This window comes from Pyrgilauda ruficollis, unplaced genomic scaffold, assembly GCF_017590135.1.
Source record: "Pyrgilauda ruficollis isolate IOZ18807 unplaced genomic scaffold, ASM1759013v1 scaffold73, whole genome shotgun sequence".
In the NCBI taxonomy this organism is placed as follows: domain Eukaryota; kingdom Metazoa; phylum Chordata; class Aves; order Passeriformes; family Passeridae; genus Pyrgilauda; species Pyrgilauda ruficollis.
This window is the reverse complement of record NW_024529155.1, coordinates 3,059,741-3,085,494: the sequence shown is the minus strand read 5'-3', so window position 1 is coordinate 3,085,494 and position 25,754 is coordinate 3,059,741. Positions and strand designations below refer to the sequence as shown.

Sequence of the window (25,754 nt, the reverse complement as noted above, 5' to 3'; positions counted from 1 at the left end):
ATATTTTATGTATATATACAAAGACATGCTCATTAGCCATCACAAAAAATGCAGCACAAACATTACTGAAGACAGTTTTTCCAGATTCTTGTGATGTAGAAACTAATTATCTGTACCTAAAATCCTCAGAACTGGAATTAAGTAGCTCAAGTCTTATTTTTATTTTATTCAGAATCACAGAAAAGTTTAAGATGGAGAGGACTACAGAGGTCATCTGGACCAACACAAAGCATGGCCACCACACAAGTACCACTTACAGGAGTGCTTCTTCTCACCTCTTTTCTTCTTAACTGCCTAAGTGGAAGTATGTTCCCACCTAGGCAAGGTCCTTCTGAACAGTGGGGATCACCATCCCTGTCCTGAACTGGAGCACAAGGGATTGACACACAGCCCTGCTACTCCTTCAGAGTAAGGCCCACTATGAACACCAGCCTCCCATTTTTCTTCTTGCAGGGAAGACAGTAATCATCCATACATTTACTGAGAAAACACCCCCACACCACAGGCATGACTTCTGGACATAAGTCTAACTAAAGTGGTTTACCAGATGACAAAAATACTCTTATTTTCCAAATATTTGCTGTTAAAATGTAACAGAAGAGTATATTAAAGCAAGAAGCTTGAAGGTGTCTTCTGAATACAAAGAAGCTACAGTCATTACAGTCCTTTCACCTTAGCTTCTGGAAAAAGATGCATTATCTTGAAAGCTTTTTTTTTTTTTCCTATAGATTCCCTTGCTTATCACTCTAGTGTTCCAATTCTACAGGAAATGAGATCTTATATTTCTTGGTATTTTGCACTCAAAAGTAGGACATAGTATCTTTTCCTTCTTATCTCTATCTGGAGTCAGGTATATATTTGCTTCTAATTAAATGCACCAACTAAGCATCTTACAAAAGACCATTGTAACATAATTTAAAGCTGAAACCTTCCAGCCAAACAGTGAAGCCAGAATGACACAACATATTCTGGTACCATACCAAATATAAAGGCATCCTAAACCTGCAAACATTTTAACCAACTCTACCCCCAAAACCTAAATATCTTCAGATTTGAATTTTAGCTTAGAGCAGGCTAGGAGATGAAGTCTTTATGTATGACATATTGTACAACATTTGACAAATGACACATACGACATTTTGTCATATGAAACAGAAGCAATCAAAAACCAAAACTCTCACTATAACCAAACCTGCACCAAAGATAGCATTCCCATAACAAGAGAAGCCACATTTTATGAAGCATTCTGACTAACTTACTTTAAAACAAAACTGACCAACAAAAAAAAAAAAACAAAAAAAAAAAAAAAAAAAAAAAACCCAAAAACACAAAGAGGAATTTTACATGTGATTTGTACCCACCAGTAGTGGGAATAAATCTTTGAGTACAATAGCTGCTGTTAGACATTTCTAAGTTAGAGACAACCCTCTATTCATATGACAATGCATCAGGTGAACTGTGACCCTTATTTAAACCTTATCTGCAGAGATTCAGAAGCCCTTCATTTGACTGTGCTGTCAGTCACAGTCTTGAAGCAATTACTCCTTAACTTGCATCATTTTTCTCAGCAGATATAAGGTTGCAATGCATGAAGATAGCTTTGGGCCCAAACACAAGTGTGTATTTCTCACATCTCATTAAGATCAGTATTACCAGTAACATGTACTCTGTAATCTTTGTTTCCAGCAAGCTAGTACAAGCTGATAGTTCACTTCCAACCACCAAACCAGCAGGGCTTTTTCCCCCTTGGAAATCCTCCACAGGCCCCACCTGCAGCCCTGCTCAACAGCAGCCCCATGATGTGCGCCAGCATGGAAACAGTGGCTTGCGTTGAGCTCAATGAGTCTCCACACCCTAATGAGGAGCAGGAGGAAGGGGCTGGAGAGCCCAGATATTAAAAAACAAGAAAAGGAAGACGAGAGGGAGCAAGAAATGGCCTTCTGATGGCGGCTATGAGCAGCTGTGCTCCAGCACGACCTGCACTAGGAACTGCAGAGCTCTACTTGTGGTAAGCAAGACGAGGGGTCCTGACTTCTGCCCAGACCAATTATTTGCTGTTAAAATGTAACATTGTTTATTAAACACACCCTGGTGGATGAAGGTGACCAGTGTCACCTGTAGCACCCAGCTGCTGCACAGTGCTGATGGGAGCAGGTGCCTCCCACCTCCAGGGTGGCTCACAAGCACCCATACAGGGTCAGGGAGCACAGAGGTCTCCACATTCCTGGCCCTGATGGGTTCCAGGTACAGCGCTGCAGTGCAGTTGGGCTGATGGGAACTGACAGCTCCTTGCTGGCAGCTACATTACCAGGCCAGGCTTCACTGCAACAAGTGACAGACAGGACAGCAAAAGGCACTCCACCCTATTATCCTTCATCAAGCTCCTTGGTTCCTTCAGACTGCTGCACTTGTGTCATTAGTCTCGTTTAAAGAGACGCCAGAGACAATGGGAAACTGAGAGCTGGGGATAAGGAGCAATGTTATTCATTCAGGAGACATCTCCAGGGCCTCAGCAAGATGCAAATTGGCTCTATATTAGATAGAACTAAGCACACACTAACTTTAATAATCTTCCCTGCACCAGACATATAATCACATAAATTTGCCTTAAAAATCTGGATGGTGATTGACATTTAAAAGGCCACAATCTCTATTAAGTTGGCTGGGAAGGAAATGAGTGAAGGGACAGCAGAGAAGGAAGGTGAGGAGAGAAACACAGGGCGAAAACAAGCAGTTTCCACAGAAATTAAATTCAGTCTGTGTTAAATATAATTTTTCCCAAATACAACTGTTTATCATCATGGTAATCAGAGATGCCGTTACAATAAATATTTGCTATGGTAGAGTTTTCTACTGTCTGGAGAAAATATAGATCTGATTTAAATATATTCACCTTTGTTACATTCTTATTCTGTTAAAGAGTCCTGTGAAAAACTTAGTGACGTAAAGGAAACAAACAATAAACAAGTTTAAGCAGGAATTACAAAAGGAGCTACCGAACTCTGAAATAGGATACATGAAACTTCATAGACAGTCTATCCAATTTTATATAAACAATGTCAAAAAAGTTTTTTCTTCAGGATAATATGAATTTCAGACAAAGACAAAACTCAGTTGAAATAAAAATTAACAGCAAAATGACCAAAAACCATTAAATTAATATCCTTTATTTTAACCAGGATTTCCTCAGTCTGCCTTTATTTCTTTTTCAACTAATACTGGCATTCAAAGCTATGTTATAGCTATGAAATTTAGTAATTCCGATCACCAAAAGAAAGCCAGCAATAATCAAGATAATTTAGATTTTAAATATAATGACTATTTTTTCCCCTAGAATATTAACAGATGTTTTATATCCAAGCATAACAGCATTTCTCCATAAAAGTAAACAAGTAAACACTATCCATGAACCAACTGCCTTTTATTCTTGCTGCATTACAGTTTTCTAGTCTCAAGACCTGATCAGAACACCTGCAGAAAACCTTGGGTACTTTAGATGTTCTGGCCTGTATGTCTCTAAGCCATTAACACTGCAGCTTCACAGCAGCAAAACTCCTTTCAGGTGACCTCTGAGGCTGCCTGTCTTCTGTCTCCAGGGCAGGGTGCAAGCATTTTTGACATTTATGTTTCACTCCATTTCTCCAGTGTCCCTATGGGTGATCCCATACCTATTACCATCTCCCAGGCTATTAGAAAGGGGGAAAAAAATCTGCTTTCAGTGCTCAAAATATTAAAGAAAGCATGTAAGAGGTTTGCATGAAGCAAATTAAAATATTTTAAACAAAACCTTATTTGCCATATATTATTTGCATTGCTTAATGCTTTGAGTATTAACAAAATTGCAGGAATTACACATCTTCAGCTTGTGACAAGTGGAAATGCTAGCAAGTGGCCAAAGCACTCAGAGCATGAATCAGATGAAGCAGGATCAAAGATGAAGATGCACCCACAAAACACTACACGAGGCATGCCACAAGGAGGGCAGGGAGCTCTGGTTCCCTCAGCTCACAGGATCTCCTCTCCTGCCCACCTAACAAAAACAACTTGCAACACAGACTCAGAAAAGTCATGCATTTGTATGTATTTTTACCATGACTGCTTGTCCAAATATTCCTATCTGAAGACAAGCCTGCTTTTAATAGCTAAGTAAGAAACATCATTTGTGGGATATAATGCTCTATTTTCAGACTGAAGTGTTTTTGCCTTTTGCCACTTCTTTAAGCCACAATTGCCACGTGTTTCTAGAAAGAATATATAACAAACAGGTCTAGCCATGACATTTCAAATCCCACCTGCAATGAAAGTCTGAAAAAGTCAATCAGAAATCAAATTATGGTTGAGAAATGAAGTGATTCTGTGGGTCATTTTTCAGGCAAACAGATATTTTGAAGCTCCACTTTTCCAGCATTTTTGTTTTCAGAAGTACCTTGGGGAAGAACCAAGAAATTCAACCTAGCTCTATGTCCAAGTAATCTAATTAATACTGTTTATGCAGGATTCTATAGCAGTTTTAATTAGGGTATTATTTGACTTCTGCACTGGCCTGTGTTGGTGAGCTATTGAAACAGGCTTCTCACCACTGACTGGTTCTTCTTCATTGCTTGAAGGTGTTAAGCAATTTTATCACACAGAAATAGACAGAAAGATATAAACAGAACATGAGATTTTATACCTCATACATAATGTCATGTACTGTACACATTATAGGCAAATAAGTAAAAAAATCCTCTTATAAATGCAGGGATACAGTATTTTCAGTGTTTCAACACATCTGCAACTAATCATCTGGCAGACAGACATGAGCTGATGCTTGAAAAGAGGAGCTAGAAAAATCAATGCTTAAGTGCAAACTTAAAGACATTCACCTCTTGCAAGAGCTTCCCAGCTTTCTGACAGTTGCTGAAAGTATGTTTTCTTACAGTGGCCTCAAAAACCATCTCATTAGCACAAACACTTCCTCGGGGACCTTGTAAGTGCATTTCCCTTCAGCCAGTAACGTGTTAACTTATTAATTAGAACTGCTGCTGCAGGGTAAAGGAAGGGGAAATTAATTCAAGAACTGCTTTAGCAGGCCAACCTATCTTGGGGACTCTACTCACAGGAGAGCTGTCTGCATTTCAGTTTTGTTTAATTAGTCCCACAAAAAGCAACTGTTCCCTCTGATAAGAGCAGGGCAAGAGCTGCAAAAAAACAAAACCACCTCTTCTATGCATCAGTTTTGTTCTGTAATTATTGCATTCTGACATGAAAAAGTGTTCGTTTCTTTCTCTCACTGGCAAATCAAGGGCATTAGTCATCAAGTTCTTTGCTCTTCATCTTTATTCTAATGAGCCCAACACTGGAGCAGCTAGGGCTAGTAAATCCCAGGACTAGCAGGTAATGAACCATAATCATCCCTGTAAAATTTGCTAGAGAGGTTTTCTCACGAATTTATGACTCTACCGCATATTTAACTGAGTACTACACTGCCAGAGCTGTCATGCTGCACACAGCTTTAATGGCTCACTGTGACTCCAGTCCTACTGGAAGAGGTGACAAAAGCTCCACCAAACCCCAAAATCAAGGATTATAATTCGTTTCTCTCTCTACATAATCCTCCCACCAGCCTATTGTAGTCTTTCACTTTCCAGACCCCTGCAAACAGCAAGGATTCATGTCTGTCACAGCGTTTGGACAACGCTCTCAGGGATGCACAGGGTGGGACTGTCGGGGTGTCCGTGCAGGGCGAGGTGTTGGACTCGATGATCCTTGTGGGTGCCTCCCAACTCAGGATATTCTATGATTCAGATCAAAGTACTTCTCTGAGACATAAATCTTAAAAGTTTTAATTATTGTGTAGTGTCAGGTGTAGAGAGCTAATATTCAGAATGTTAAGATTAAAAGAACAAAAAAGTTTTGGGTTTCTTACAGACTTAGAAATATATCACGAATTTCTAGGGAGAACTCCTTCCACAAAGTCAGTTTTCTCTGAACTGTTTGAATTTTTTTTGTTATAGAAGGATGTTACTTCCTACCAAATATTTCTCCCAAAGCAATTAAAAATTATGCCATCCTACTTTACATGGAGCTTTTACAGTTGCTTACCTGCTACAGACTCTTTCCCACCTCCTGTCATGCAACAGTAAAAAACTTGACAGATCAAATCTTTACTCATCTGCTTCCTTTTCTAAGTTACCAAAACTATCCATATCTAGAAGACTCAATTTTTATGAAGATATATGTATTTCAGTAACCCATTTGCCTTTTTCATTTCAATAGTGCCAACTTCCAGAAGCATATATTTTCCCAGACATGGTGACATTAGATAAGGCATCAGAAAAACTAGTAACTCTTCGCGAGGATAAAAGAATCTGTTCTGATCAAGAGAAATTTAGAAACAAAAAACCTTAAACCAACTAAGTATAAATTTAAAACAGCAATTTAGAAAAATGGTCTAAATATTAAGAAAAAAAAATAATCAGAACTGGCAGTTTCTAAATAAACCAGAGTCTGGTTTAAGTTAGATTAGGCACTTGATAATGATCTCGTTTTCCCACACACTTACCTTTTAAGGAAAAAACCCTAACTGATAGCCCTCTTAAGAGGTGGTGGTGGAGAACTGCAGGTGGAGTTATTTGATGGTTACTTTTTTTTTTTTTTGAGGAGTTGGAGATGGCTAGGAAAAAAGACTAAAGGCTTTGTGGATTTTGGGTGGTTCGGTGGGGTGATTTTTTCCACTGAAAAGGAAAATCTAAAAGGCTTTTGCTTTGGCTGCAGAATTAGAAACTGTGTTTTCTTTTCTAGTATTTGTGAATTAGTTACTGAAAAAGATGAACAAAGTAATTAAGAGACAAAATACAAATTATAGCTGTAAAACATCACATTGAAAAAGCTCAATTTGTTGGATAGCCAAAAGACAGTATCTACACAAAAAAAAAAAAAAAAAAAAAAAAAAAAAGCAACACTTTGGACAGCCCCAGATCTTTTTTCTTAATACACGCAGAGGCTAAGAGGTCACAGCAGAAAAAAAACACCACATAAAACCCCACTGTAGAACAGCCTAACTTCTGCAGTTCTTTCTTTCCCCCCCTTATGATGCAACTGCAAAGAATAAAAAATGAAACCAAAATGCCTAGATACAGATGTTGACTGCTTTTTGAATCTTCAGAACTTTCTCACATGCCTAGGGAAAAACAGGTGCTGTTAGAATTGGTTTGTGCCTCTGAGTGCTTAAGGGAAGTCAAATGTGCTTTCCTTTCTAGGAATGACTTCCCTTTCTGCCCCTCCAATAGTAATATATTAGCATACTGCCACGACATATTCCTGATACTGAAATGTATGAATTTGAAAAAGAAACTTAACCTAAAGCATTGGACTGCTTTGGTTTTAATGGCTGTGTAAGAAAGAATTAGTAGATCTAAAAATCTAAATTACTTGTCTGTACAGGTCCTTATTACAGGCTTAAGTAATTCCAGAGAATTGACTGTGGAATGAGATAACTGCTGGGACTCAGGTGATTTCAATTCTGTGCCAGGAGGCAGCTGTTGGACACAGCTGTGTATGCACAGACAAGACTGGTCAGCCCCTTGCACCAAGAAAATTCAGCACCTCCTCAGCCTCATTCCCCAGGTTAACCCACAGCAGATCACGGAATAAACACCATGAAAATAAAAAGAGAATACCAAACACAAGTATATTTACACCACTGTGCAACAGATCACCAGCAAGAGAGAAACTGCAAAGAAGTCAGTAGTAAAACAAGATTGAAAAAGTAGAACTGCCAGCAGGAAACACTGAAGTAGCTCTGGAACAAGAAAGGCTAGAGACCCCAGATAAAATTAAATATACTCAAATTTCTATTGTATATGATAATGTCTATCCTTTGCTCTCCATTACTTGAAAACCTATGTGACAGCCTTCTTTTTTGAAAGAATCTCAATGAAATATTTCTCTCTTTTTGGTACTAAGGTCTTTTATTTCTTGTCAAACAAACAGCAAATGAAGGACTACTTCAAAATAGATATCCACAATCCATGTTTTGTATTAACCAAGCTAGTCATAATACTTATATCCAAAGACACAAATTTAAAACTGCATCCAACTCCAGGTACTTTCCATGATACTGCATAAACTTGTGATCACTTAAAAGGCAGAACTTAGGAGAAAAGTGATGTAACCTTTCAAACCAGCATTACAAAGACATTGTGGAGCTCAAAATAAATATCAAAAGAAGACAGTGGGCATGTTTCATGCATGTTGCTTGTGGTCCTACTTGCCAGTCCACACAAAAGAATCAAGAAAAATTAATTTCTTTATGTCAAATTAACATTTGTGGTGAAAGATGGGCAAGTCCCTAAGAGGCCAGAACAAAGAGCATAAGAAAGGATATTTCACGCTCATCTAAACTAGCTGAAACATCACAAAAATTTGCAAAGAAAAAACCCATGAAAAATCATCTCTCCATATGACACCTTGGGCACAAGCTGTGATTTATTAGTGTGTGCAAGCAGTACTTGTCAAACTCATCTAATGAAGAGAGTCATCACTCAAATTAGAGATAAACACATATACACAAAGTACTGGTTATACCCTTAATTAAGAAGTAGTCATGATTGGATCAAAAAGAAACACTTCATTGCTATAAATCTGTTCAAGGAAAACAGTCATCTTAACACGGCTCCCCTTTAAAGACTGTTTTCCACTAATTTCCCAGCCCCTAGGATTAATGAAACTGAAATACTAATATATGATGATCCATTTTCTCATATTATCTTCTACATTTCTGAATACCACAGCAACACTGCACAGAAGACCTACTGAAAAGAGACAATTTTGCTATATAGTCATACACTATTAAGAGCAGGAATTGAGGATTTTTTAATGAAGTGGTTCTGAGAAAAGTCTTTGGGAGAGTTACAAGATACCCTGAAGAGGACACATTCCACTTCACAGTGCTGGAAAGGTGAGGATGGTGAAGGATAAAAGTTTCTGACAGCACTGGTCTGCTTAAAATTTTGTAAGTGCTAATGTGACAATTTGATGTAACAGAGATTACCATATTGCTTAGGCAGCATCTTCTAAGAAAATCCCCACATTACACCCATAAACCCAAAAACTTCTTACCTATGACTTCCATCCAGATTTGATTTGTGGATGAAATTCAGTTTAGCATCTGCCCAATAGAGCTTCTGTTCCTCATAATCCAGCGTCAGTCCGTTCGGCCAATATATGTCCGTGTTAACGATGATGGAGCGGCTTGAACCATCCATCCCAGCTCGTTCTATCTTTGGTGCTTCTCCCCAGTCTGTCCAGTACATGAACCTACAGTTATTTGAAAAGAGAAAATACAAAAAAAAGAAAGCAATCATGTATGAGTCTACAAGTTTCACTAAAGACAAAGATGCACTCTGTTCAGCAGAGACAATGTCTGTGGAGCTCTGCTCTACTGGGTAAGGGGGACATACCCTGTGAAACAAAGCAAAGTTTACAAAAAGCTGAAGAAAAACAACTTAAGACAAACCCACAGTACTATATCAGGTTATACTTCCATATGTTTCTTTCTTTCCTTGGGTCAACTGATAAAGTTGGAGATATCCAACAGATCTCAACCACCATCTCAAAATTCATCATTAAACAGCAAAGGCAGATATTACAAATTGTCATAAAAGTGTCAGAATTTAGGGGGGCAGAGAAGAAGGTGTGCAGACTTATAGCAGACATAGTTGCATGTGATGCAGTGAAGTGGTTTTGATGGAAGACCAATTCATGTCCTTTTATTTCCAGAGAAATTCTGAGACAAGCAGCTAAGTCAACATGTTTAGAAGCACAGTTTGCATCCAGTAATTGCGAAAAACACTCCGTAAAACCTTTTAAGACTGGACAAGCAAGTTTTAAAACATGTAACATGCATCAATTTTAAACATTATTTAACAAGTAGTGGGGAGAGGGAAGCTACTCAGTTGCATTTAACATTGAGGCAAAGCAAGGGAAATCACTTTATTTTTGCTGGAGACTAGCAGGGGGTAAGAATATTTGTCCTTTTTCTGCAGGGAGTAAGAATATTTGTCCTTTTTCTGCAGGTGGTAGAAAACAGATTTACTTTTGTGGGTTGTTGACAGAATGCATAACTAAACTGAAGTAACAGAGAATATAAACAGATCAGCCAAAGTGTGTCCATGGTGCTGGCTCTGTTTTGTTGTTGCAGCTGGAACAGACTACTGTCCTAAATTGCTTCTCATAACTCATGACATCTGCCAGCATTACCTGCTTGTATCTGTGCTCCAAAGCCTGGCTCAGTCAAAACAATGCAGATTAGGAAAGACCTGAAGCCTTTAATCAAACTCAGACCATCACACAACCACAACAGGTCAGTATATGGTAGCCACATGTGAAGAGCCCTAGCCACCCATCCTCTAAAGAAAAACAAATGTGCAACACATTTAAGAAACACTTGCAGATGAAGTTTTTCTTGAGAAAGATTTATTCTTATTCTTATTCTTATTCTCATTGTGATTCTTACTGTTATTATTTTAAAGTCAGGAAATTCCATGTCATATCTTCCCCCTTAATTCATGCCTACAGCGCGTTTGTTTAAATGTGCAGCAAAATCTGAGGACAGAAATGCAGCTGATTAACACAAATATTGTCCTATTTGATCCCAAGTGAGTCATTCTTCATGGAGCAACACGTTTATCTTAACACAGAGCACAAAAAAATCTGAAGAGAATATGTGAGATTTCTGTAGGCATAAGCAAGTGCCTTAGATAAAGTGGTTTTTCATCAGGAAGAAGGATAAGCCCCAAATAATTTTCAGATAGGTAGCACAGTAGCAAGGCACCTGGTCAAGCTACACAATAAGAAATCACACTTGAAAAAAGAAATGTTAAAAAAAGTCAGGCAGCATTTCACCAGTGAGCATGTGAGAAAGAAAAGAGAGAGCTTTACTTTTAACTTCTTTAACACAGCCCTGCTTTGCCCCAGCTGTCAAGTCTTAGACTTCCAAATCAAGGTTAATAGGTTCCAAGGCTCTGACCAGCCTGCTGGACTGATTTTTTTGGGCTGAAACAGCTCATTAGTTGCTGTACAGCCTCATATTCTTCCCTGTCTCAGTCTCACCTCTCATGCATGCTGCAATTACTCAAGCAAAAACAAGTAAAGGTAGTTTGGTAAGAAAGTAAAGGCTTCCCAGACATCAGAAAACCAGCCCTATTTGTCAAGAGGAGGACACACACAGACAGAACTGGCTTTAAGAGTCAGTAATATTTCCAATCAGCTCCAGTGACCTCTGTGCACTTTCTCCAACAGTTTGGGTTTTTTCACGATCACGTTTGTTTTCCTCCACCTTGCTTGAAAGCCTGTGGGTTTTAATATCTCCATTAAAAATCTCTGGAACCAGCCATGCTCCAGCTGATGACAGCCATGCAGACAAGGTAAGGGCCATTCTCCCTCTTCCCCATCCTCTTCAAACACATTTAGCTAATTCAAAGAAAAAGAAAAAGAAAAAGAAAAAGAAAAAGAAAAAGAAAAAGAAAAAGAAAAAGAAAAAGAAAAAGAAAAAGAAAAAGAAAAAAGCCACCACCCAAGCCCATGGGATACATGGGACAGAGCAAAGTATTAAGAGAAAAGTAATGTCTTGTGCTAAATCATCTAATTATACCTTGCAATACAATTAAAATCCAGGAATCTCGATTTTAATTTTACCAGCAGAGTCTGGAAATGGTTGTGAGCTGTTATAAAATCTAAAAGCAGAAGAAAAACAACAACAACAACTAAGTGTATTTCTTTTTATATGTGCTTGTAACTTTCAGTAGTACAGTCATGCTCCCCTCCAAAGAGTTAAGGAACATCCAGTATTTGATATACACTTATAGAAGAGAGGAAGGTTCTTAGACTTAAATAAAATTAAAAAAAATATATTAGCTGGTATTTTGTTTGACTATGGCCGAAAATGTTGGTTTATGTTAAAGTTTATCCCATCATTAAAAATTACAAACAGATAGAGGAAGAGTTTTGATAATTTTTCCCTACAAACTGTTTTCTATGCCTCTTTAAATCTTGCATGTTTTGGTTTTTGCATTCTGGTGCCTAAGGTGAATCCAGGCAATAAAACTTCCTTCTAAAAGGCCACTTTGCACTGTACAGTTGTAACTTCACAGTTTGGATTTGCCTCAAATAGAAGATTTTGGCATAGGAAAACAAAAACCCAACCAAACAACAGGATGAAACAGCATGTCACTGTTCATTCTGCTTGATGAACAAATCTAATAAGTAACAGAGCTTTTTTCCAAACAGCCCATAAAGTCTAGGCACTCTGATGGCAGAATATCCCCCATCCAGAGAAGGAAGCTCACAGACCATCAATGCCAAGATCACATGCTACAATTTAGCAGCGATTCCAACAGTAAGCAGAGAAGGAGAGAAATTTATTGCCAGCACGCATCAGCTTTGCAACTTTCTTATCCACAAATGTTCACTTTCCTGAATGTTACTCAGCTGCTTAATTAGGGCAGCTAATTATTTGGTGAGGTCCTTCACAGTGAAGGCCCCAGCTCTGCAATTATGCTTGGTTCAGGGCCCTAAGAACTTCTGAGCTCTACAGGGAGCTGCCAAACTTCAGAGCTTGCAGCAGCCCCTGTGGAACTCCTCAACTCTGAGTGGACCCTGTGAAACACAGCCTGCTCCAGCTCCAAACAGGACTGGCACTCCTGTAACCAATAAATACACAGTTAAAGACGAGGCACTGGAGTAGTTCAGGAAAACTATGCACAATAAGTATGTTTGGTTATTGAAAATAGCTCTTGACTTGAGAAGAAATGTTCAGACATTTACAAAGACATTTGAATCAAGTGACCCTCCAGATAGCTGAATGGAGACTCTTTCTGAGGCAAGTTCACAAAGGGAGGGAAAGTGCAGTCCAGAAGCACACAGCAGTAATGAAAGACACAGAAAATGGATTTTCAAATAAGGGGACTAAAAGTATGACAGGAAGGTTTTAATAACAAGTTTCTCAACCAACTGCAAAAGTCAGAAAATATTTTCAGTCCTCCAGGAAAAGCAAAAAATGTACATATAAATTAAATATGGAAATAATTCTTCATAAAAGAGAGGAAGAAATATCCTTTGGGGATACAATAAAGATAAACATGAGAGAAAATATGTTTTTAGCTAGCTGAGAACTGTGACAGTGCTCTTTTACAACAGCTTGTCTCTCTAAATAAGTATATTAGTTGATTGACTAGATTCGTTGAATGTAATTTTCAGAGCTGCTTTACAATAATATCTTATGTTAATATTCAGTGCAGTCAACATAATTTTCTGTGCAAATTACCCTATCTGCAGCCTTTTGGTTGCCTCTACACTACTCTTGCACATACTAAGAGCAGCTATGTGAGAAATGGATGTGAATTAAGCAGGGAACTGTTAACACTCTAACACACTGAATCTTTTACTTTTTACCCTTGTTTTGGGTTCAGAAGCCAAAGGGTTCCCAACAGAGCTGCAGTTTCCCATTTCAGGCAGGCACTGCTGGCTCTGAACCACCTGCCTTAAGCATTGCTATGTACACTGGACAAAATCAAATCAAGATTTTACACTGAAAACCAAGCCTTTTTTATTTCACTCTTCTGCAAGGCATCAGTGTGTCTAATAAAAGACTAAACAACCCAGATGTGCTGAAAATCTTGATGAGCAAGCACCAGTGGGTCCAGCAGTGTCTCTGCAATTGTCCTCACCCTGACCCTCCATCCCCATCCCTTGCACCTTGGGGAGAGTGGAGGATGAGCACAACTGCATAGGTGCTTGGATCTCAGCTACTGAATTTCACAGCCCAGACCATCAGCATCAGTCCTAGACAGGTGTCTCTGTGCCGTGACTGGAACACAATGATCTGTGACAGGGACACCTCAATATGGCATCACTACTAACCTGTACAGGAACAGGGGTCATTGTGGATAAATTACTGCAGCCTCTGCAGCTCACTTGTCAGGGATGCTAAAAGACTCGACTGACAAGTGGGAGAAACCCATGTGTAAAATTCCACGTGTAAGTCTACTATACAAACCAGGAAAAGCTCTACTGGGATTTATATTTTGTAAGGCATACAAATATTTTGCCCAGTATACTCCGTACTGGTTCCCTCAGGATGAAGATGCTGTTCCGGTGATAGTACTTCAATGCAAACGTCTGCATTTATCCTAGGACATCAGGCAGGATACTAATCAAGCAAAAGCCATTTGTAACCAGAATGGCAATGTGAGGATTTCCACTTTGGAGCTGGTTTTACTCCCCTACTCAGACCTTATCTAGCAGGAGAAATAAAATCATCACCAGACCTTCCCTTTTCTTGGAATCCATTTCTAAAATAAGGGATAAATGCAAACATTCCACTTTTGGAATGATGAAAAGCTGTGATCAAGAGATCAAAAGGTGATGCTTTGTCTCTAGCTCAGTATCAAGAATAAAGTATAAAACTAGAATGAGGTTTTTTAGATGGCATTCATAAGCCCTGAAAATAATGCTTTAGAAAAGCCACTGAAAGTCTTTCATAAGAAATCAACATAGAAGCATAAACCTACATGATACTCTCATTTTATAACCAAAAAGAAAAAACTCAGTTCAAGCTAGTTACCATGGCCTCTGTTTTCAAGTGTTCCAATTTAAGGAAAATGCTGGGCAATCTAAACAAGCAGATGAGAGATTGTTTTTCATTTTCACTCAGACATTTCTGAGGGTCTGTAGGAAGTAAGGTTTGACTTAGCTGTCAAACCAAACATACACTGATGCACCGCAGAGTCTCATGCATATGGTTGTCCTTTTGGCCACAGATCCCCAGGAAAAAGAGAAAGATATTCATTAAAAAACAAGAAGCAGCTGTCTTTTTGCTGAATGCTCACAAAGGCAGAATTTTAATTGTTTGAGCAGGTGGAAAGGTCTCCTGCTCCTTGAACTTGTAAATTAACCTTTGCTATCTCCTGACACAAAAGGTCTAATAACATGCCTTCCACAGTTAGGAAACAAAAGCCATTTCTTGGTTTCTCCCAGAGCAAGTAGGAAATAAAGCTTGTCACAACTTAGCAGCATTTGAAACAACAATTTTCCCAGTTTATGCCAAAAAAATAGAGGGGGATAAAATTTCCTCTCTCTGCTTCTGATTAACACCATCCCTAGACCCTTGCTGACCTCAAGACAGAAGCAAGATCCAAATGTGCTTTGGAAGACTCCAGCTAGCCCCTTGCACAGGAACCACTCCAGATGTTATACACCAGACCCTGCCAAGTTCACACAGCAGGTAAGCCAACAGAAAAACAAAGCATTATTAATGTAAAAGGAGACAGAGAAAATAAAAGAAGAAAATTCCTTGCCTTCCAACCTACCTTGGTTCTTCAAATATAACAGGAAAATAGAGGAAAGAAAACCAGCTGGCAGTTTCAACAGACTTTCAAAAAAACAAGCACACAAACAAATAATACTACAAACCAACAACTGTGACAGAGTCTCTCAAGAGGCCAGGAGAGAAGCTGAGCCAGGAACATGTGCTGGGTAACTCTGCGGGGCTGAGGAGTCTCACAGAGACTCCAGAATTGCCCAGGAGGAGCCCACATACACAGAAAGACACCTTCAAAATAGTTCTTTAAGAACCTACCAAAAGGTGCAGAACTCTATGTACCTGTGAACTGAACAAAATTGTGAAAGCTAGTACAAAAGAATATTTAGCTACATTAAAATTACAAGCGGGGGAAAGCAGTGAGAAAATGGTGGGATCACATATTTCTATTCTCAGATAAAATTTCTCAGATAAAATTTGCCTTCTTCGTACAATGAAAATAATCTGTTTCTTTACAGGGACTTCCACTAAGGATATAAACATTTGCATTGCACATATTTAGTTGGTAAATGAGGATTTAGAATTCTGTAATTTCAAAGAGCTTTGGGTTAAAACTAGACAAGTGAGTGGCTACAATAATTTTTCACTCCTTACTTTTTCAGCTCAGTCATAACCAAACTTGTTTCTTATACTTCAATAAAAAACCTGGGAAAATTGTTCTCCATATCTCCCTATACATCCTGAATGCAGGAAGGGCAGAAAGATTCTTCCCTATATCTTAAATTGAAGCCCTAAAATTTCTAGAATTGAAGCCCCTGAACTTCTCCATGGCAAGACAGCAGAGTCATTTATGCAGTTGTGTTGCTCAGTGAATGAGGGCAAGAGATAAAAAATCTGCCATTTGGCATTCTAGGCTGTTTCTCAGAAAAAACAATCTAGGCATAGCCCACAGCTGTGCAAGGCCTGGAGTTATGAACTCCTCCATTCCAGGTACTCCACAGATACATCACCTACACCCAGCAAACAGAATATACTGTTTTAACCATCCCTGGAATCCTTAATGCAGAGTCATCTTTCAATTAGAACAGTTTTTAACGATGACCACTCACTCAACTGATTTAATGGATGTTTATTCTATTCTAAGTTGAGTCCCATCAACCCAGCTGCAGTTCACCTTAACATCAAGAGGGTACCTGTGCTAAAACATGGATGGGCAGGACAGCACAGCCAGGAACAAGAGAAGATTAGGTCAAAAAAAACTATCAGAGATATGATGTGTCTACCATCAACGGAAATTGGGGAACAACATGTTCAGTATCATGAGATCTTTTTGCAACTTTTCCTTTGTGAGATTTCTTTTTTATCATTCCACGACTTTAACCAGTAAAATATCTCCTGGTTATGCAGCCAGCCCCTCTCTCAGTACACAGCTACCAACCAGATGATTTTTAAGTTCTTGAATCCTGACTCCTCCAAGAAGCCCTACAGAACTTTAATGTTCTGCCAAGCCATGCTGAATCTTACCCTCCATATCACATTTCAGCACCCTGCTAATTCTTCTTTCATAGTTTTCATCCTATTGTTTGCTATGTAAATCAGGCTTACTTACACGTAACCATCATTCCTTAGGCTTTTTTTAAAATTCAATTAACTCACGTCATCTAGGGGTTCAGGACATTTTCAGTTCAGCTCCCGTCCTTGTGATTTATCAGTTTGTTGATATGGAAACCAACCTGATGCCACTTTGATCTTCCACAAGAATCACTAAATCACTTATTCTCTTATAAGAAAGTGGCACACACCAATTAATCTTTTCACACCACAAAATTACATGAAATATGGCCTTGTTTTTAACCAAAAGCTACAAGATATTCATTACAAAACAAACCACCAAAAAAGGGGGTGGGAGGAAGAGGAGAGATTTCTCTATAGCAGGTAAGAAGAACAGAAATAAAGAGATGAATTATAATTAATGCATATGAGACAGGTTACATTACACAAGGTTTGGTTAGAGACCTAATTCTGGATATACAAACCTAGGTAGACTTGGCTTTTATTGAGAAAAAATGCCCAGAGCATTTAAAAAGGTCCACGAGATGTGGTCTGAATACTGGCCAAAGGCTTTGTACTCAGATGGAACAAACACCACTTCATTTCTGTACTGAAAACATTATTATAAACTAACTGCGATGTCTGACACTTCACTCAAGCTTTTTCTAGGTTAGATTTTGTTATAAAGGAAGTAAGAATGCTTCTAGTTTTCCATTCCTACTGTAAACAGCTAAATATTAAGTACTTGGATTCAATTTTTATGGAAAAAATGGCTATGCATTCTACAGCAGCTATTACACACTTGGAATTCTGAAGTTAAAAATCAATTAACACAGCTTTAAACCCAAGTCATTACCTTTTCTCCCCACAGGTTTCAGACTCCAATATGCACAGGTGGGGGAAAATTTCTTACTGCCCTGAACCAGTGGGAGACATGTGCTTGCAGAAATTGAGGAGCACAGGAGGAGTCCTGGCACTAACCCTGTTTGAATAGGCTGCAAGAGGGGAGTTCTAACAGTGCCTCTTTTACTGTGCTCCTTACAGGTCCTGTACGCTTTAGACTTTTAAAGGAAAAAAATGACACCCACCAAGTTACAGCTTGCTCAAAAGAAAAAATAGTTCCTGTTACATTTGTGGTTTTCGTAATTTTGTGGGTACAGATTACAATGATGGGCGATTAATTTTGTAAGAATAATATATATTCACTGTACTTTACCCTTTGGAACAGGCCACTGGAGACGCCACCACTATGGGTCACCATCAAAGGGGAAGGGGAACAGCCACCTTCCCACAAAATGCAGGATTTAAGCCAACAATCCAAGGAAAGGCATTTCTGCTTGTATGTGGATAGTCCTTCTTGCAAATTGGTTTTTTTGTTTTTAGTTTTCATTTTGCTCTATGGTGAAACTTGATGCTTCATTTAGTGGCAATCTAACACATTCAGAAAGGCCCTGCAGAGAGACCTGGACAGATTAAAGAGCTGGGCAATCACCAACCCTCTCAAGTTCAACAAGGGACAGTGCTGGATGCTCCACCTGGGATGGGGCAGCCCTGGGTGCCATTGTTTATGCTCTTGGGCCTGACATTTGGATCAGTTGTCCTTGTCCCCAGCTTAGAACTACACACTAGAGCAGTATAGAATCTGAAAAATATAAAAGCTAAAACCTGAGGCATCACTACTGATGATCTTGCGTTAAAAACATCTTGATACACTCCCCCAGAACAACTGCACTTCAACAGTGAAAGCTAAGCAGAAAAAATGCCAACTCAATGATTAGTAATTTAATTTGCAGAGAAATTGCATTTCCCAATATTTAAACTTGTGTCACAGTCTGCCCTGTAATCTTTATGCTAAAAAAGATGAACTGTTCTCTACGGTACAATGGTACCCCACCCCAGGGTGTGAATGCAGCAAGAGAGGTGCTAGTGTCAGCTGCCACAGAACTCCTTCCTGACCACTGACACACAACGGTGAGGTGCTGTCCTTTTTCCACTACAGACCTGCATTACTAGGATGACTGAGTGGAAGGATACAAATTGTCGAATTTCTCATCCCTCAAACCTCACTTTATTTATTATCGCTCTCCCACTATATCCCTGTTACACCCAAAAGCAGATGTTTTAGCACTCGGTGTAACACTGTTCCTCTCCACTATAAACTAGTTGTTTCTCAAGCTGACTGAATCCAGCATCTATTTGCCATCAATCCAAGTCCACCAAGCAAGCATGACTCACACTCTTGGAATCAGGACAGCATTAGTACTGTTTCATTGAAGAATACAAAGCACTTGCATTCCAAGACTCTTACAGTCACAATCTTCAGATTTGCAACCAAACTATATAACTTACCATATAACTTACAGGTTTTGCTGTATATTATTTCTGTCCAAAAGCAAAGTATGGTTAATACGTCTGAGTTCTGGGTTTCCCTTTAAGCTTACATCTTTCATGGAAATGTGTAACATGCTCAGCCAGTGCTTGTAGAAAAACATAAACAAAATCCCACATGATATGTGCATCTGTATGGATGTTCTTCTCCTCAGGAGCTGAGTTTATGTCCACCAGTGATCAAATCAAATCTCAAGTGAAACAATTTCTGAAAACTGACTGCATACACTTCCAAAAAATTGTCTTTTGCTCTACATTTAATTTACTCCTTTCATATCAGGTCCCCTTTCAGTCTGTCCATTCCATGGTCTGCTTCAGATAATACTTCCCTTTGTTATAAGTCATGAACAGTAATCCCTTCATGGTTGTTATTCACTTTTACCAAAGGCTTTAATCTGCTTTATTGACAATAACTCTTTACTACTCTTCTCTGAGTTGTAGTAAAATGGATCTCCAGTTCTGCAGCTGAACAAAAAACCCTAAGAACCCAAACAAAACAACAAACAACCCAGAGTTTAGAATTACCATTGAGGACAAAAATATGTTTAGAAAATTAATTATACTAAGCAATTCAAACAGAGTATTTCTAATAATATACACAAGTGGTAGCAACAGCAAGAATTTCTCTCAAGTGTGGAAGAAATATAGATGGTTAATTCAAAAGAGACTTAAACTCTTTATAACTTTGCTGCTTTTCTGTTCCGTGTACTGCCGTGAGCTGCCAGGATAGGTTGGTTTTGCAGGATTAGCAGTGAGGAGACAGAGGACCAACCTTCAGATAACAAATGGCACAGGGACCTGTGACACAGCCAGGTGACCAGACACTCAGAGAGAGCAGTGACAGCCCCCAGACTTTCCTGCTCTTAGACTGAGAGGGTATAAAAGGCCAGGGTTACTTTTGTTCAGGGCCTCAGAGGCACCCAGCTCCAGCTGTTATTTAGCTACTGCACCAAGACAAAATTATTTTAAGGATTGATGCATGTGACACTGTGCTATGGGAAACCTGGTCTGCCTGGGTGAGTGTGGGGCTGCAGCTGGAAGGAGGTTTGGTCCCAGCTCAGGTGGTGCAAGAGTGACTGCCAGAGTGGTCCTGGATGGTCCAACAGGGAACTTCCCTCAACACCGGCCACTAACAGCTTGAGAGAATCACACCAATTGTATAAAAGGGATGGCTAGACCACAAAGTAACTCTGTTACTTGGTAGTGGAAACAAATGCATATTTAGCTTAACTTTACTAATTAAAAATCCAAGAAAACAGGCACTGCAGCTTTGTCACAACATGACGAAAGAGAGTTGACTTACCCACAGCAGTAGATCCCTCCTAAAAGTTTCTTCCAATCAACTTCCTTCCCACACCAGTAACAATGCCAATCCCTAAGTCACAACTCAGAAATTTGAAGAAAGGGGGATAGGGGTATCAAGGTACTTTTCCCACCTCAAATCTAATTGACTTATTTCTACAGGATCAACTGAGCGAGCTGACATAACTACTTGCTTGAGAAAGGGCTTTTCCAGTGCAGCAAGAATTCACTCTGTAAACAAGCCCTTTTCTAGGATGGTATTCAATACCATGCTCTGTAGTCACGGAAACTAAGAAGCTGAAATTCCAAGTAATACATAAAATTACAGGGCTGTACATACGGATGACTTTATTATCCCCTTAAGATTTTCTGTATAAAAATCTTCTCGGAGCTCTTCAGTGCTCCTCTGCACTGGGTTGCAATGCCTAAAATAAGATTTTCCAAAGCAAATTCAGACATCAGCGCATAACAACCATAAGGACTCCTAATAAAAAGGAATGTCAGATGGTTCCTCTCTGCCCATCTCTCCCAGCCCTCAGGGCTGTCAGCTGCTCTTCCCAGCTTTGTGCCATCAGTGAGCTGCTGGGGAGGCACCAACCCCTCCGACAATCCCTGATGAACAAGTCAAACAACACCGAGCCCAGAACACCACCCAGAACAACACAGAGCCCTGGAGGCCACCACTAGTGACAGGCCTCCAGCTAGACTCTAGGCCACTGATCACAACCCTCTGGGATCTGCCACTCAGCCAGTTTTCAGTCCACCTCACTGTCCACCCATCCAGCCCACACTTGTGGAGTTTGACAGTGAGAATGTCATGAGAGGCAGTGTCAAAAGTCTTGCTGAAGTCAAGGCAGACTGCTCCACAACTACCATCCAAGCAGCTGTTTCACTGTAGAGGGTAATCAGGTTGGTTAAACATTACTTACTTTTAGTAGACCCATGCTGACTGCTCCTGATCACCTTATCTTCCATGTGGACAGAGGTAGCCTCCAGAATGAGGCACCCCATCTCCTTTTCAGGGACTGAGGTGAGGCTGACTGATCAATAGTTCCCAGGGCCCTTCTTCTTGCCCATTTTGAAGACTGGAGGGACATTTGCTTTCTTTCAGTCCTCAAGGCACTTCTGATCTCCATGACCTCTCCAAGGTGATCATGAGTGGCTTCACTATGGTGAAGTCCTCTCAGCTCTCTCAGCACTCATGGATGCATCCTGTCAGGGCCCATGGACTTGTGCATTCAGGTTTGTTTAAGTGTTCTCTGACCCAGTCCTCCTTAACCAAGGGCAAGTTTTTTCCTCATGTTCCTTGACCTTGGTCTCCTGGGTCAGGGATCCTGGAGGGCTGGTCTTACTGGTGAGGACTGATGCAAAGGCAGCATTCAATAACTCTGCCTCTTCTGTGTCCTGTTACCAAGCCCCCACCCCACATCACCTAATAATGGGCTCATATTATCCTTAATTTTCCTTTTGTTGGTGTATTGGTGTATTTGAAAAAGTCCTTCTAGTTATCCTTGACATCCTTGGCCAGATTTAATTCTAGATGAACCTTGGCCTTTCTAGTCTCATTGCTACTTATCCTGACTACCACTATATTCACTCCAAGTGGCCTGGCCTTGCCTCCATCTCCTGTGAACATTTTGCCTATACTTGAGCAATTACAGGAGCTCTTTATTCATCCATGGAGGTTCTCATACCCTCAGCCTGACTTCTTTCTTTCTCACTGGAATGCATAATTCTTGAGCCTGAAGGAAGAGAGCCTTGAACATTGACCAACTCTTTTGAACCCCTCTTCACTGCAGGGCCTACTTCCATGGGATTCTTCCAAGAATATCCTCAAAGAGGCTTAAGTTAGGTTCCCTCAGTCTTGCTTACTGTCCTGCTACCTCTTCCTTCAACACTGAACTCTACAATCTCATGGTCACTACAGGCAAGGCTGCTCTCACCTTCACATCTCCAGCAAGGCCTTCCATGTTGGCTGGTATGAGGTCGAGGACCACACATTCCTTGTGGGATCCTCTCACTGACAGGAAGTTATCCTCAAGGCTTCCCAAGAACCTCTTGGACTGTTTGTACTTTGCTGTGTAGCTTCTGCAGTAGATTCCAGGGCAGCTAAAAATCCCCAAAAAGAACCAAGGACTGTGACTTTCAGACTGCTTCTGCCTCATCCACTTCGCTCCTCCTGACTGGGCAGCCTGTGGCACACAGCCACAACAGTGTCATGCTTGTCCTTTTGTCCCAAGCCACAAGCTCTTGACTCACTCATCCTCCTCATCAAGACACAGCTCAACACAGTCCAAGTGCTGCCTCACCACTGTTCCCTCCTGGTCTGTCTCTCCCAAACAGTGTGCAGGCAGCCCTTCATGCCAGCACTCCAGTCACAGGAGCTGTCCCACCACATCCCCATAACTGCAATGAGACCAAAGCCTTGGGCTGCACACACATCTCCAGTTCCTCCTCTTTGTCTAGGAAGTTCCAGTTTCTTGAACACGAATAAGAAAGCAAGATGACCCTTTTGTTCAGTCTTTTACATCACGTTAAGAAATTGTCTCAACACCATAAACTCACATTTATGGTGTTTGCTTTATTGTAGGGGCATTTCAGTTTTTCAATTCAATTGTTTAACTATAGTAATTTTTCAAAACAAGAACATACATTTTTCATCCATCATTTTTACAGTCCATAGAAGAAACTGTACTCAGCAAATCTGGCACTGAAACAAATAGTTATTAATTCTAAATAATCAGAGTCCTTTGAGGCTAAGTGGGATTAATCACAAGGTCCGATTTTAAAACCCAATTTCAAAGGGTGAGCTCACCAGCTAGGCTCCTCAAACAAAAGGTGAAAAGAAGTAGCTTTTTGCAGAGGTTACAGTACTGCTCTGACTCAGCCCAGGGAGAAAGCCACCCTGCTCCAGTGACTGTAAAGGCAACTGAGGTGGCTGTAAAGGGAGTTGAGGGGCCAGCTCAGCTCAGGCAGTTGGGCACCTAAGTATGGCAAAAGAATATCTCCCCTCAAAAACTGCTTTCTGACTGTCAAACAGAAAAAAAATAGCATTTGTGCCTTTCTTGAGGTCCCAACTAACTGTGAAAGAAATAAATTCTTGCTTAGTTTGGCAATAATTGAACTTTCATTTATATACTAATGAGAGAGAACCACGTGGGTTTTTTTGTTCTTTTCAAAGGCAAAGAGTCATCAATCCAAACTGATGTCACTGAGGCAGTTATACCTGGATTAAATGAAGTCACCAACTTCTGTAATTAAGCAGGGCCGTCATCTCCTCTGTAGGTAGCTCCTTCTAGAGAGGTATCGAAACTTCTGTCCAGACAGAGACTAGGGGGTTTTACCAAACCCAAGAAAACTTTTCCTAGATCATTTAAATAAAGTTCACACAAAGCGACTGTTACAAGAAAACATAGTAGGTTTATACATAGAGATCTATGTATTGCTTTTTCTGTTGTGCATCCCCTGCAATGAAGTGGATGTTGACTAATGGCAAAACCTCTGAAAACAAACAGAAAAAGCCCATAGGAACTTTCTCTGTGAACAATAGAATGAAGAAAATTTGATCACCTAGAAAGAGGCACATCAAGCTAGATTCCTCGAAGTTTAATGAAAACAAAAGCACTAAATGAAGCACATCCAGCAGGTGCAGCACGCAGAGCAGTGCCTGTCCCATATGGGTGCCCTGTTACAAACATGCAGGATGCCACCGGGCTGGGAGGCCACTGGGAGATGAAGCTGGGGCCCAGTTTGACCAAAATTGAGCAACAAATTGCAAAGGTCAAATTGGGAGTGACACAGATACCTGCAGTATTCACACATGCATCGTATATTAGCTACTAATGGTGCTTTTATCCCTATTTTTACGCTACTGTCAGCTCCCAGATCCATCAGGCTTTTGTATGCATGTGCTCAGTGTTAGTTTAACACAACCCAATCTCATACACTCAGTGTGAAAAGCTGTGAATACTGCTTTTCTCAGCTGCACAAACCTCAGATGCATAAACCTGTAACCTCAGAGGAGTTAGTGAAGAGTACCACAAAGTTGTGCAGCAACACTTTCCTTTGCACTCTTCCATGTGACCCAAGGTCAGGAGTGAAAATTGCCGTCTATCACCAACTAACAACTTTTGGTTTTTAATCACACTGGCAGAGGTAGTAAGAGGCTCTAGACATCCATGCATGAATTATGTGGAAAGCTGGACAGCCAGCAGAGTTCTTGATTAAACTTTTTGGACAGAGCAACATGAGCTCTTGTAGCACTCTCATGGGAATGGCTTGCTGCTCTTTGGTTGAACCCTCCACAGGAAGCACTAATCTGTGCCACTGTTTTTGAGCTGTGCATCTTTAAGACAAAATTATCAGAGAAAAGAGATATTAGTTTGCAGAATAGCCTGTCACTAACTATGCCACTCCACCATTAAGCATCTCAAACATTCAGCTAACAGCTATTCTGACAAGACTGGAATGGTATACGAGGCCTATGACCTATTTATTTTGGCAGTAAAGTGATGCTACTTCTCTTCTGTTCTCCCAGTCCCACCTATAGAAGTAAGAATGCATCCTGTGCTAGAAGCTGATGGAGCAAGAACATCTACCAAATGATAAAAAGGGTCTGTTAATAACTGTATATATTTCCTCTTTTGCATCTGTTCCTATATTTAAGGACAATACTTAATACAAAGTAAGCTGCTTAGTGCTGAGACAAAAGATGAAAAAAAACACAGAGTGAATTAGAAGGCTGCTGTAGCAATTTAATGACATTGCTTTTGACAAGTAATAAAGTTAGATGTTTCTGCATTTCATAGTGTAGACTTATCTAAAACAGCAAGAAAAATCAGACCTTTAAATAGGGATACCACGTAACTAAGGCGTCTTCAAGTCTGTAACAACCTTAGAGAAAAACCACCAGTGACCAAAAATTAGAAAACTGATATGACAGCTTAGTACCTATTAAAAGAAAGATTGCCTCTGAGAACAGCAAAGAGAAAAATACCATTCCTGTATGTCAACCAGATTATACAATGGAAGTAAACAGGTCAACGGGAAGCTAAAACTTCTGCCAAGGAAGAGGCTCCATCTCTTTTCAGCCGTTCTGTTTCTATCTCATGAAAAAAGACCTCAAACCTATATTTTTATAACCCTCTTGCCTTCTAGGGTCAAGACAGGTATAAAAATTCTGGTGAGCCTGACAAGCCTTGATCCTGTCTTC

General features: G+C 40.0%; 1 protein-coding gene across 3 annotated transcripts in view; it reads right to left on the bottom strand.

Annotated features, from left to right (window-relative positions):
- LRP6 (LDL receptor related protein 6) overlaps nt 1-25,754 on the bottom strand; it is a 117,712-nt gene that overhangs the window by 60,700 nt on the left and 31,258 nt on the right. For all 3 annotated transcript variants that reach the window (XM_041485971.1, XM_041485972.1, XM_041485973.1), the window contains exon 3: nt 9,103-9,300. In XM_041485971.1, coding sequence (XP_041341905.1) covers nt 9,103-9,300 — 198 coding nt within the window. The remainder of the gene's footprint in view (nt 1-9,102; nt 9,301-25,754) is intronic.